We start from the raw sequence: 12510 nt of genomic DNA, 5'->3' as shown, positions 1-12510 counted from the left end.
CAGAAAACCCTCTGTAAGCACCAGTTGGTTCAGAATGCAGCAGCACGCATCGTCACTAAAACTCCCATCTCTTATCACATCACCCCCATCCTCAAACAACTCCATTGGCTACCAGTCAACACCAGGACTAACTTCAAGATTCTCCTTCTCACCTTCAAGGCCATCCATAACCTCGCCCCTCACTACCTCACAGATCTCGTTCACATCGTCACCTCGTCCCGTTCCCTCAGGTCCTCCTCCTCCATTCATCTCTCTGTGCCCTCCTTCCGTCACAGCACCATGGGGAGTAGAGCCTTCAGCTACACCGCTCTCTGGAACTCCCTTCCCCCTCTCATCAAGAACATTAACTCATTCACAGAATTCAAAAAACAACTCAAAACTCACCTCTTCATAACCACTTATCAACTTTGAATTTTAGAGTGCCTTGTTTGTTGATGTTTACGTATGTTTACTTATTGAATGATTTGTGTTTTTATTCTGTACAGTGTCCTTGAGTGACCAGAAAGGCGCTTTTAAATAAAATGTATTATTATTATTATTATTATTATTATTATTATTATTAAAAACAACATAAAAACACAAATTAAAATACACATAATTATAGTTTAGAGCTAAAGGAGAAGACAAAGTTACAGCAGAGATTGCAGTGAAGATGATGCAACATAAGAAACAATGCTTTTAAAATGCTGATGACTACATTAAAGTTTTTAGTTTTGATTTAAACAACACTAGGGTTGGGGCACATCTGAGGTCATGGGAAAGCTGATTCCATATGTGAGCAGCACAGTAACTAAAAGCATCTCCACCTTATTTTGTTCTGATCCGTGGTTGTCTAGCTCCACACTAGTTTTACTCCAAAGGGATACTTTAGGACAACAACTTCACTTTCCAACAATCTTTATTAATTTCAGTTCAGTGATTATCAGGTTGATAACCTTCAAAGAACAGAGACAAGTGTTAAATTTCACATAATTTATATAAAATAGAATAAACAAAGAACTTTCTAAACTAAATCTTCCTACACTAAAAGTGTAAATGAATAAATTAAAACATGACTGAATCACTAAAATTCAATCAATAAATCAAGTTTTCAATCATTTAAAAAAGGGATATTAAAGCATCAAGTGTAACAATGACAATGACAAATCAAATGTCTACATGCTTGAAAACACCTGTATTCAATCAAACTCAAACAACATGACTTTAGTGGTCAACCTAAACAACTTCATATCATAAACAAAACAATATTCACCAACCATTGGTGTCTTTAGAGTCAACTCATGAGTAGAGCTTGCTGTGCTGTGACTGAGGACTGAGAGCCACCATCCTGCATAGGTGTTTTTTTTATCAGCAATCAGTCACCTTTTTGTTGGTGCATTCTGGGAGATGTAGTTCTCAGTGGTGGTGGACCAATTAGACCTCCATTTACTCAGTTTTATCCCAACAGTAGTTCTACCAGCTCATTGTTTCCAAGGGATCTCAGAGCCCTATTGGGTGTATATTCTTGTCTTTGACCAGGACATGATAAACGGGGTTTGTAGGATTTCCTTTTTCCACCTTCGGAATATTGCTAAGATTAGAAGCATCCTTTCCAGGAGTGTTGCTGAAAAACTAGTTCATGCATTTATTACATCAAGACTGGATTACTGTAATTCATTACTCTCAGGAAGTCCACAGAATGTAGTTAAAAGTCTTCAGCTTGTCCAAAATGCTGCAGCTAGAGTTCTGATGAGCATTAAAAAGAGAGATCATATCTCTTCTGTCTTAGCTTCCCTACATTGGCTACCTGTTAAATTCAGAATAGATTTTAAGATCCTCCTTCTCACATATAAAGCTCCTAATAATCAAGCTCCATCATACATCAGTGATCTGATTGTTCCATACGTTCCTAACCGAGCACTTTGCTCTCAGACAGCAGGAGTACAGGGAGGTGGAGTATACAGTCGGTAAAGATGGCTCTCCCCTGCCCTGCCTCCAACATGCCTCCATCTGAAAGGCTAGGTTATCCAGAGTTATCTCTGTAGTTATGCTGCTATAGGCTTAGACTGCTGGAGGACACACTGACCATTTTCCACACTCTGCTACTTTCTTCTACAATTTGCTCTTTAACTCATTCGCTGCCAGCCATTTCCTGATCGGTAAAGCCCTTCGCTACCAAAGTTTCTCACCGTTTTTACTGTTTTTTTTAAAGAGTCACAGAACGTTGCGCGCTAGGATGATGTCGATGCCAAAATAACCAAAACAAAGCGGAGACTCACCTCTTACATCAAGAAGAATCCGCGCGTTTTGAGCTTCATCCGTTCTTTCATAATTCGTTGTTAAATTGTGATCAGCAGAATCTTTTCCGGTTCGCGCCTCACCTTTTTTACAGCAGTGTACCAAAATGATCTCCGAACACATGGATTTTCTGCTTTCTGGTCATGTGACGTATGTGGATGAAGATCAGCTTTACAGCCGAGATGTTTGTTCTCACGGTGCGGGGGCTCGTTCCGATGCCCACACAGTAAAAAAATGCAAATGATGACTTTAGTCGTCATTGGCAGTGAATGAGTTAACTGTGTCATTTCTTGCTATGTTAGTGGTTAACTTTATTTTTCTCAAAGTGTTTTTCTCCCCAGTAGAAGCAACAATGGTGTTCTGCTGAGCTGTGGTGGCCTCATGGAGGCTGCCATCGGCTTGAAAATTGACATTCCCCCTCTCCTGATAATAACATTTTACTTTCTTTGACATTGAATGTGCTACTACTAGTTTACCCGTTTAATTATAGATTCAGAAGGATAAATACAATAAAATTAGTCACTTACTAAATAGAATATTTACTAAGAAATCACAAGGTAACCATAGAAACACTACATGGTGTGTGTGTGTGTGTATATATATATATATATATATATATATATATATATATATATATATAGTGTGTGTGTGCGCGCGCGCTCTGTCTTCTCGATCCCCAGTGAGTCGTGGAGGATGGCTGCTTATACTGAGCCAGGATCCTCTGGAGGTTTTCTTCCTGTTAAAAGGGAGTTTTCCTCTCCACTGTCGCTACATGCTTGCTTAGTATGAGGATTGGTGTAATGACTGTAACACTAGTCATTGACTCGATGCAATTAGCTGGGTTCCTTATATAGGAAACGTTTTACTGATTGACTTAATGAACTGAACTGTTTACTATGTGAAGTGCCCTGTCGTGATTTGGCGCTATATAAATAAAATTGAATTGAACTGAACATACAGGAATGAGATTGGACATCTATTTTGGTCCCATGCCATTGTGGGATTTATAAATTAGTAGAAGCACTTTGAAATCTATTCTGTAGTAGGGCTGGGCAATTATATCAATATTAAAAAAATATTGATATAATTTTTAAACAAGATACAAGATGACTTCATATCTTTATAACTGGTCAAACTGCTATGCTAGCGATTAGCCGCTATACTAGCGACATGTTGCTCCATCTCTGCGCAGTTATTATGTGTATTCTCACAAGTTTGCTTGGCTCTGGGTAAATGTGCTGCTCAAAACTTTGTATTTGCGTCCTTGTTTTTAATTATATGGGGACGTTCAACGCCAACGGAGTTCCGTTTACCCATCTCGCTTGTGCGGAGAGACGAGTCAAACTCCTCCCTCCTCTGTGTAATCAGAAAACATCTACGGATAGCCGGAGTGGCCAAATTATCTCAAACATATTGTAAGAGTAGTAATAGTAAACTATAGGTGTCAAGTTTTACTCTCTGTTCAGCTTCTGTCCAAACTTGAAAAAGACTCCGCCACAAAAAGTAAGTCAGGATACAACTCATTTCCTCTTCTCAATTTATTTGAGGTAAATCAAGTAAATCAGGTTGAAAACCTTCAAACAGAAACAGAATTATACAATCACAATCAGAAATAATGAATGATATTGTTGGGTTATTTAATAATGCTACTTTAACTTTAATGATTTTAAAATTAAAAAGTCTAAACAATGTATCATCCACTGCATTTCAAATATTTTAAATCAAATCTAAGCGGGCAATTTCATTCAGCTTTGTTCAACAATAAAATGTTGTCAGTATCATACCAGTAGCCTCTTTGTGGTTTCCCCCAAGCTGAACAGTTTTTTCTGCATCCACTGATTCCTTCTGAGGTGCAGACTGAATTTGTTTGTGTCCTGCAGACAGGTGCTCTCACTCAGCTGATGAGCTGATCAGGCAGGAACTTCCTCAGTAGGGAGGATGTTGGTGTTCCTCAGCCTCCAGGGGGTGCCATTACTGACTGGCTAACTGATCTAACATTGTGACTTTGAGCCTGACAATAGGGTTAACGTTTTATTTTGAAGGCGAGCTCAACGGGACAGAAATGTTGTTCCGTTTATTTCCGCTCTGGTTTGCTATGCTGGTAAATACTCCGCTACGAGTGATTCTGTTGAAAAAGTTAAGAGTTTGTAAGGCGTGGGTTACGGCAAAAGTAGCCCAAAAAAAACACTCATAAAAGAGCAACCAGAAACTCTGAGTCATTACAGAATAATCGCTGATATGAGCCAACACTGTTAGAGTCCAGCCATGTTTGCCCTGATAACTAATAGCTCCACGGTGCGTGACCCATGTGACCTTCAGTAGATGCAGTTACATCATCATAAATTTAGTTTTTCATAATAGATTTATTTTCTCTGGACAAGAAATAAACTATATGACGCACCTCTAGATGACATTTAAATAATTTTACATTAATTATAAATAAATAATTAAAAAGTGCGTGTGGGACATTTGATACACATCTAGCTCTCAACTCTCTGTGTGTGTGTGTGTGTCTGTGTGTGTGTGTGTGTGTGTGTGTGTGTGTGTGTGTGTGTGTGTGTGTGTGTGTGTGTGTGTGTGTGTGTGTGTGTGTGTGTGTGTGTGTGTGTGTGTGCTAGCAGACAGCTGTAGTTGTGTTTCTAAAGCTCAGACTGGTAGAGAATAGGCACTAAGGTTAAAGTGTGACAAGAATCAATACATTTGTATGCATTTAATCTACTGATTCATGTGTATAATTTCTCAAGACAGCTTGAAGTGAGTTAACTTGTAAATATTTTACAGGAGGAAAAATATAGATATATGTCTTATATCGGAATTCAGCTAAAAAAAATCGAGATTTAAGTTTTGGTTCAAATCGCCCAGCCCTATTCTCTAGTTTACTGGTAACCAATGTAGGGATCTAAGAACAGGAGTGTTGTGCTCCGTTTTATTATTTCCTGTTACAACTTGAGCAAAAATACCATTTTATTGCCAACTATCAGAACCTTGTTGACACGGGAAATCAAAAGTCAAATGAGGCTTTTATTCAGATGCCCTCTACCTCTCTGTACTCACTCACTCTCATTCTTACTCATGCTGCTGTGGTCCTGGTGTACCATCAGATCGCTCCACCTGCCGACTCCTCCCAGAACGTCATCCTCACTGCCATCCAATACATCTATACATGCAATGTTTGATGCCTCTGCTGAATTAACCACCGTCATCTTAAAGTTTGCATAACTCTGCCCTATAGCTTGTTAACTTGCTCCACTTTCGGTCCACTCTGCCCTAGACCTCTGGTCTCCATTTTTTTCTCCTATTGAGAACATACAGCTTGGCGCCGTCTGCTGTTACGGGAGTGCAATGACCCCAGACAAATATCAGCATGTGTAAGTGCTTAGACCCCGATTATAAGACAACCCCACATTTTAAATTTATTTTCAATGAAAAAAAAATGGTAATTTATTGATGCAGATCTGTGCATCATTCTATAGATTTCCACAAAAGAAATTTATGCTTTTCTTTCCTTAACAGATTGGACTCTAGGGAGCATACAGAGTATTCTACACAATATTTAAATAGAAATAAAGAAATGTTTTTTTTTATTTATTATGAGTTGTCAGACCTCCATCTTAAAGGTATATTGTGGAAAAGTCCACCTACTTTCATCCATCCATCCATTAATTCATTCATTCGTTCATTCATTCATTCATTCATTTTCATCCGCTTATCCGGAGTCAGGTAGTGGGGGCAGTAGCCTAAGTCGAGAGGCCCAGACTTCCCTCTCCCCAGCCACTTGGGCCAGCTCCTCCGTTGGAATCTCAAGGCGTTCCCTGGCCAGGTGAGAGACATAGTCCCTCTAATGTGTCCTGGGTCTACCTTTAGGCCTCCTCCCGGTTGGACGTGCCCGGAAAACCTCACCAGGGAGGTATCCAGGAGGCATCCTGACCAGATGTCCGAGCCACCTCAACTGGCTCCTCTCGATGTGGAGGAGCAGCGGATCTACTCCGAGCCCCACCCGGATGACCGAGCTTCTCACCCTATCTCTAAGGGAGAGCCCAGCCACTCTTTGGAGGAAACTCATTTCAGCCGCTTGTATCCGTGATCTCGTTCTTTCGGTCACTACCCAAAGCTCATGACCGTAGGTGAGGGTAGGAACGTGGATCGACCGGTAAATCGAGAGCTTCACCTTCTGACTCAGCTCTCTCTTCACCACGACAAACCGGTACAACGCCCGTATCACTGCAGATGCAGCACCAATCCGCCTGTCGATCTCGCGCTCCAGTTTTCCCTCACTCGTGAACAAGACCCCGAGATACTTAAACTCCTCCACTTGAGGCAGGACCTCATCCCTGACCTGGAGAAGGCATTCTACCCTTTTCCGAATCAAGTCCACCTACTTAAATGCAGGAATGTTTTTTCATGGACTGCAGTGTTGAGTTTTCACGAGTCTACAGAATTAATATAAATAACCAATTCTGCTCTTGAGCACCAACAGTGATGCTCCTAAACATTTAGATGAGCTTAAACTGTTATATTGTTGGGTTAAAAAGCAGAAATCTGACCCATTATTAGGAACCAGGGAGAAGAGACAATGACTTTAAAACATTCGTCCTAAACGTGTTCAGATAAAACCTGTTAAAAACCGTCATTTCTTTCATCTGCCTAAAAGCATGACTTTTTCAAGAAGCACACGAATAAGAAATGTGTTAATATTACGGATTAATTTAAAAGTAGCAACGTCATCCATCGTAGTAGCGTTAATGAGCGGCTGAACGCTGTGCATTCCCGCGGCAGGGAGGAGCGAATCCGAGCGGCGTGAAGTTAGCTTCCAACCCACATCAGAAATCCACTCAAATAATGGTTAGTGCTTTCTGATGTGGTTGGGGAGCCAACTTCACTACGATCTGTTGAGCAGGAAACACTTCAACTGGGACGCAGCAGCAGTGCTGTTACCTTTTCAGAGACAGGCAGAAATGTGCATTTAGAGGACAGTTTTTGTCTATTCTTGGCTCGTTAACGAAAACTCCCGTTCATCTCGTCCTGTTTTAGCCACCAAAGAGCTATTTTTAGCTTGTCAGCATCTCATTTTTATTATGAAAAAAAGGGGCGTCAACGAAATTAAATTGTCATAGTTTTCGTCAACAAAAACAACACAGGACAGGATACTTCAGAACAGTCCTACGTCCTCTGTTGTCCTGGAGGGGAACTGCTTTGCAGCACTCCCTAGGTGAGAGACAATCCGAGGGCAAAACCCTTAACCCATAACCCTTTCTGACAATTTCCATCAATGACTGTGCGTCTTTCCCTCATAGAGCTGATGCAGAAGCATAAACTAGGCTTAAGGGGCTTGCTGAAGAGGCTGTAGTCAAGAGGTAGACTTTGTCTCTGACAGACTCATGGTAGAGCCTCCTTTCTGTGTGAAGTTAATCTGTGAAATGGTTCAAACTCAGGATGGGCTCCCTGTGGGAAGCCTCATTGTCTCGCCCAAAAGTCCTGTTCTTTGGAGGCTTAGCCCTGGGTTCAAATACACCCTACCCCATCCTAATTGTTTAAATAATAATGGATTTCTCTGCATGTTAACTGTCAACAGCATAAAACTCTTTAAAAACCCTTTTTTATTGGCTCAAGCATCAGGTGTAGAAACACCTAACATATTCTCCATTAAACAGAAACTGAGACCACATGGAAACACTAGCTGCGTTTACATGTGCCAAATTTCCTCAATCCGATTGAAATCTTGGTTGATCGGAATTTCCGAATCTCTGTTCACATGGACACGAACTGAAATGATCCGATCATGCCGTGCGTACATATGCACCGAGCATTTAATCCGATTAAATACGTTGAGCATGCGCAGAGTTGCCTTTCCCAAAGAAAAATTGTAAACAAATGCCATGAAACGAAATGAAAAATGTAAAAACAGAAATAACTATTCTTCCTGCTTTCCTGATCCATTTATTCAATTTAATATTTTTATTTAGCTCATAGAAGTTACGTTTTCTTCAGTGAATAACTGCAGATATAAGCTTTGCTGCATTTTATTGTTGATTAAAATAAGGGAGGGTTATGTCTCTGCCTCTTGATCAGCTGGTCTGCGGGTCTGAAGTGACAGCTGTGCTGTTGCGCTGCGCTGCGGCACAGAGCGGGGGTGAGGGGTAGACTCATGTTTTGTTACTGAGCTCTGTTGTGGCTTATAACAACAAAACAGAAGATGTTCAGAAAGTTTAGAAGCCTGTGTTCATGATTAACGAACCGCATCTCAGGTCATCTGCGTTTACGTGCTTTTAACACGGACTTTACTGTCGTCCAGAGTATTTAACCGAGGACGTTTTCCTACCCAACATCAGCCTCCAATCAGGTCTGTAAAACCCACATTATCCTGTGTTCTTTACAAGCGCGTCTCCATCACCTGCTGCAGAAGCTGCTGCGTTCAAAGATGACAGAAACGGGGATCCGTGCGCTGCAACCCCTGCAATAAACCTGCGTATTTCCAGTACAGATTTGAACATGTTTGTCGAATGATTTGTGCAATCAGATTTTTATTTTACTTCCACAAAATGCAAGTTTTGAATTAAATATTACTGAAACGGGGACGGCTTGTCGTCGGATTTAAAAGCCGCCGCTCGTTTATTACGCCATCATTTTTTAAGTCAGGCAGTCCAAATGACAGCGGAGAGGCCCGCTCGCTGTTGCACACATGCGCAGTGGGCATGATTTTACCCCAACAATCCGAATGGCTGTGTACATGCACGTCAATCGGAATGATGAACGGAATAAACCACCTCTCTCAATCGGATTGAAATTTCAATCCGATCGGGCCGAATCGGATCAGAATATTCCGATTGACATGTTTACATGCAGAATTTTCGATCTGATTGGGCATTCAGTCCGATTAAATTTGCGCATGTAAACGTGGCTACTGATCCCAGATCGGACACTGGATCTCCTACAGACGACTCTGGATAACTGAGATCTATTATCATTACCAATATTTAGTCCCATGGTGGTATGAGTAATAGTAGGGATGCATGTTTTGACACGCCCTAACGGGTAATAGCCAATTAACCGGAAACAACTCCCTCCCCCGACTCACACAAACATTCGCCCCCACTCTATAAATACCGCTTTTTCAGTCTACTCTTTTTTTATATAATTCTGACACACAACTAAAGTCCCACACTTATTACATTTATGAACAAGAAGTAAAGAGGGATAGGGATGCCAGCTGAAATGTCCGTCAGACTCAGAAGTTGTTGCGCAGCGGACCATCTAGCATCAAATACACACCGCTGCTTATAAGCGCATTCTGGAGGTCACGGTTCTTAAAAAAACACCTTAGTTTCCTTAGTAAATAATTACTGACATTTCTTTATTTTACTAGACAAATTAAGAGTTAGGCGCAAGCAGGAGGTGTCATGGCCGACTGACCTTTGCTAGTCTCAGTTCAGTTTGCTGCGCCATGTTCTGGCAGGCTCAGCGCTTTGATGAAAGGCTTCAAGAATGAAATAACTAAGAATAAACTGTTTCCACGCAGTGATTGTTGCTAAAACCTACATTTGTTTGTTCAAGTGACAAGCTCATTTCTTCTTCTGCGGATGTCCAGTAAACACATTTTGATAGCGGCCCTCTTGCACCCCCTAGCTGCTCAAAATATATTATACCCCAGCGCAGCAGAAGGACTTGAAGCAGTTAACCTGCTGAAACTATTTTACCCGGCTAGAACATTAACAACAATTAACCGGTCAACTATGTGCATCCCTAAGGAAAGTTAGCATCATGCTATATGTGACTTATGTACATAGATGAATAAGTACCACAAAACAAAACAGTATAATGGTGTATTTATAAAGAAAAATGCCCTTAAAAGTTTTGGGGGTGGGGGTGTCATTCTTGAGGGGATGACAAATCAGCATCCATACATAAACATATTTTTGTTGGTCCTCACATGCTGCTGGGACATCTGGGCTTCTGCCTGTGGACTATGCTTTGGACAGACAGACCTGTCTGATCTGTTCTCCACCGACAGCTCTAGTCAGCCTCTCTCCACCCAGCACCATAGTTTCTTCTAGGGCTCGACCGGTATGCTTTTTTTGTGACCGATACGGATATAAAACTTTTAACAAAGGCCGATAGCCGATATAATGGCCGATAAATCTCCCTCACAAAAAAAAGAAATAAAAATTTTCTTAAGCTTCATTCTCTGCCTTTTTAATGCAAACTTATTTTTCTATTACACACCAAAGAACTGTCTCCATAACTCACGAGGGTTTCCAGGTAATGCAAACAAGATTTATTTTGCAGATCTCAAAAACAACAGAACACACAAACTCAGTCACAGCATAAATCTAACATTCAAGTTTTTTCTTGTAAACTGGTTTCCACACATACATTTTAACTTAAAGGAATATTCCATTTCTGTGGTTTGTATAGACTGATGAGTCTCTGTTGCAGAAAGTCTGAAAGTTGACTTCATGTGATGCTACTGCTGTTAAGACAAGAGAAAGGAGAGACTGTAAACAAATCAGTCATCTGGGTCCATCAGAGCTACTGAATAAAACATACTGAAGACATCTCAGCTCTCCATCCCAGTTCCTATTACACCCCAACTTTCACAAAACCAGTTTCAGTTTCTGGGAACCATTTGGTTTAGGCAGCGCCTGCCTTCACTTAAGCTCTGGTTTCTTTATGGTCTCCATTCAAAACTGGTTCCTTCAGCAAGGTTTATTTTACTTGGTCTTTCTTATTGGTGTGGATGACTTAGCAAAATGTAGTGGGTGGAACTGGTGATAAAGCCTTTGTCCTTCTGCCTCCCTTCTGTAGATGATGCAGCTGACCAGCGTACTTGCCTTATCTGTGGAGATCGAGCCACAGGCCTGCACTATGGCATCATCTCCTGCGAGGGCTGCAAAGGCTTCTTCAAACGCAGCATCTGTAACAAGCGGGTGTATCGCTGCAGCAGAGATAAGAACTGTGAAATGTCCCGCAAACAACGCAACCGCTGCCAGTACTGCCGCCTGCTCAAGTGCCTGCAGATGGGGATGAACCGTAAAGGTAAAGTGTGTCTTTGTCTCAGACCGGGGTGGTAGAGAACAAGCTCTAGAAAATGGTCATTCAGGTCATGTTTGATGTCCGTCCCTTGGTGAGACAATGACTCATCATCAGTTAGATGGGGACACATGCAGCTGTAGCCAAACGTTCCGAGAATGACCCTAATGTTGCTTCTTCAGAGTTTCTAGAGGTTTCTGTGGTTTCAGAAGTAGAATTCAGAAATTTTCATTGACGAATTTGGACATGAATCTGGCCCAAAGAGTCAGAATCTCCGGAGTTGTTCCTTCTAGGCTTCTGTAGTTCACCCTGACCTGCTTCCAACCAGCTTCTGGTCCATATCCTGATGGAGATCATTCTCCATCATCAATGTTGGGTTTGTTTTTGTCCTCCTGCCTCTGGAGGATGGACCACAGGTTCTCAGTGGGATTAGATTCACTTATATGTGTTAAAGAGGGAGTTTGGGATGAACCTGCTGTAGATCCTCAGGTCTTTGGTAGGAACACACTGCTCTCTAGTGGGAACAACCTGTAAGTGATGGTTTCTGTAAACCTGATGGGATTCATTTTGTTAGATTTATTTGTAAAAGACTTTAATTAAAGCATAAATCTGAGCTGTGGAGGAAACATACTCCCTGAAATTAACGATCCATTCCCAAAAAACAGAATAAATCACGCTCTCCTCCCAAGAGGAACCAGAAAACGATCCGAGTTGGTTTCAGCCACTAGGTGGAGCTGTGACACCTGTTGCCGGTATCAAGTGTGTTAAACATAGATTTCTTTTTTTGTTTGCTTTATAGCAATCAGGGAGGATGGCATGCCAGGAGGGAGGAACAAAAGCATCGGGCCTGTGCAGGTAAATCAGTGGTTTCTATACCATGCTCTGACCTTTTCCCACCATAAATCAGTCTGAGCGTACAGGAGGGAGCTCGTACTGAGTGAGTGCCTGCAAAGAATGAGCCTTTCAGCTAAACGAGAGCGTAGAAGAGTTTTAGTGCTGCACAGCTTCTTGTTTCTGTGTGGAGTTATGAGAAAGAACCCTGACCTTGTTGTATCACCAATGCTGCCGCTGCTGATTATTCTCATTCAGCTCCAGCTTCATTATGAACGGTGACAAGTGGTCAGGAGAATGTGCGACACGAGGATAAGTGCCGCGGAGCTTCTATTCAGCAGAGCCATGTGCTGGAAACGCAATAAGAGACGGCTT

General features: G+C 41.6%; 1 protein-coding gene across 6 annotated transcripts in view; it reads left to right on the top strand.

Moving 5' to 3' along the window:
* Positions 1-12510, top strand: part of nr6a1a (nuclear receptor subfamily 6, group A, member 1a) — a 189452-nt gene that overhangs the window by 160278 nt on the left and 16664 nt on the right. For all 6 annotated transcript variants that reach the window (XM_054731174.2, XM_054731176.2, XM_054731175.2 and 3 more), the window contains 2 exons: positions 11080-11310; positions 12104-12159. In XM_054731174.2, the coding sequence (XP_054587149.1) occupies positions 11080-11310; positions 12104-12159 (287 nt within the window). The remainder of the gene's footprint in view (positions 1-11079; positions 11311-12103; positions 12160-12510) is intronic.

The sequence above is a fragment of the Nothobranchius furzeri genome, chromosome 17 (assembly GCF_043380555.1).
Source record: "Nothobranchius furzeri strain GRZ-AD chromosome 17, NfurGRZ-RIMD1, whole genome shotgun sequence".
Classification (NCBI taxonomy): Eukaryota; Metazoa; Chordata; class Actinopteri; order Cyprinodontiformes; family Nothobranchiidae; genus Nothobranchius; species Nothobranchius furzeri.
This window is presented reverse-complemented; position numbering and strand designations above follow the sequence as displayed.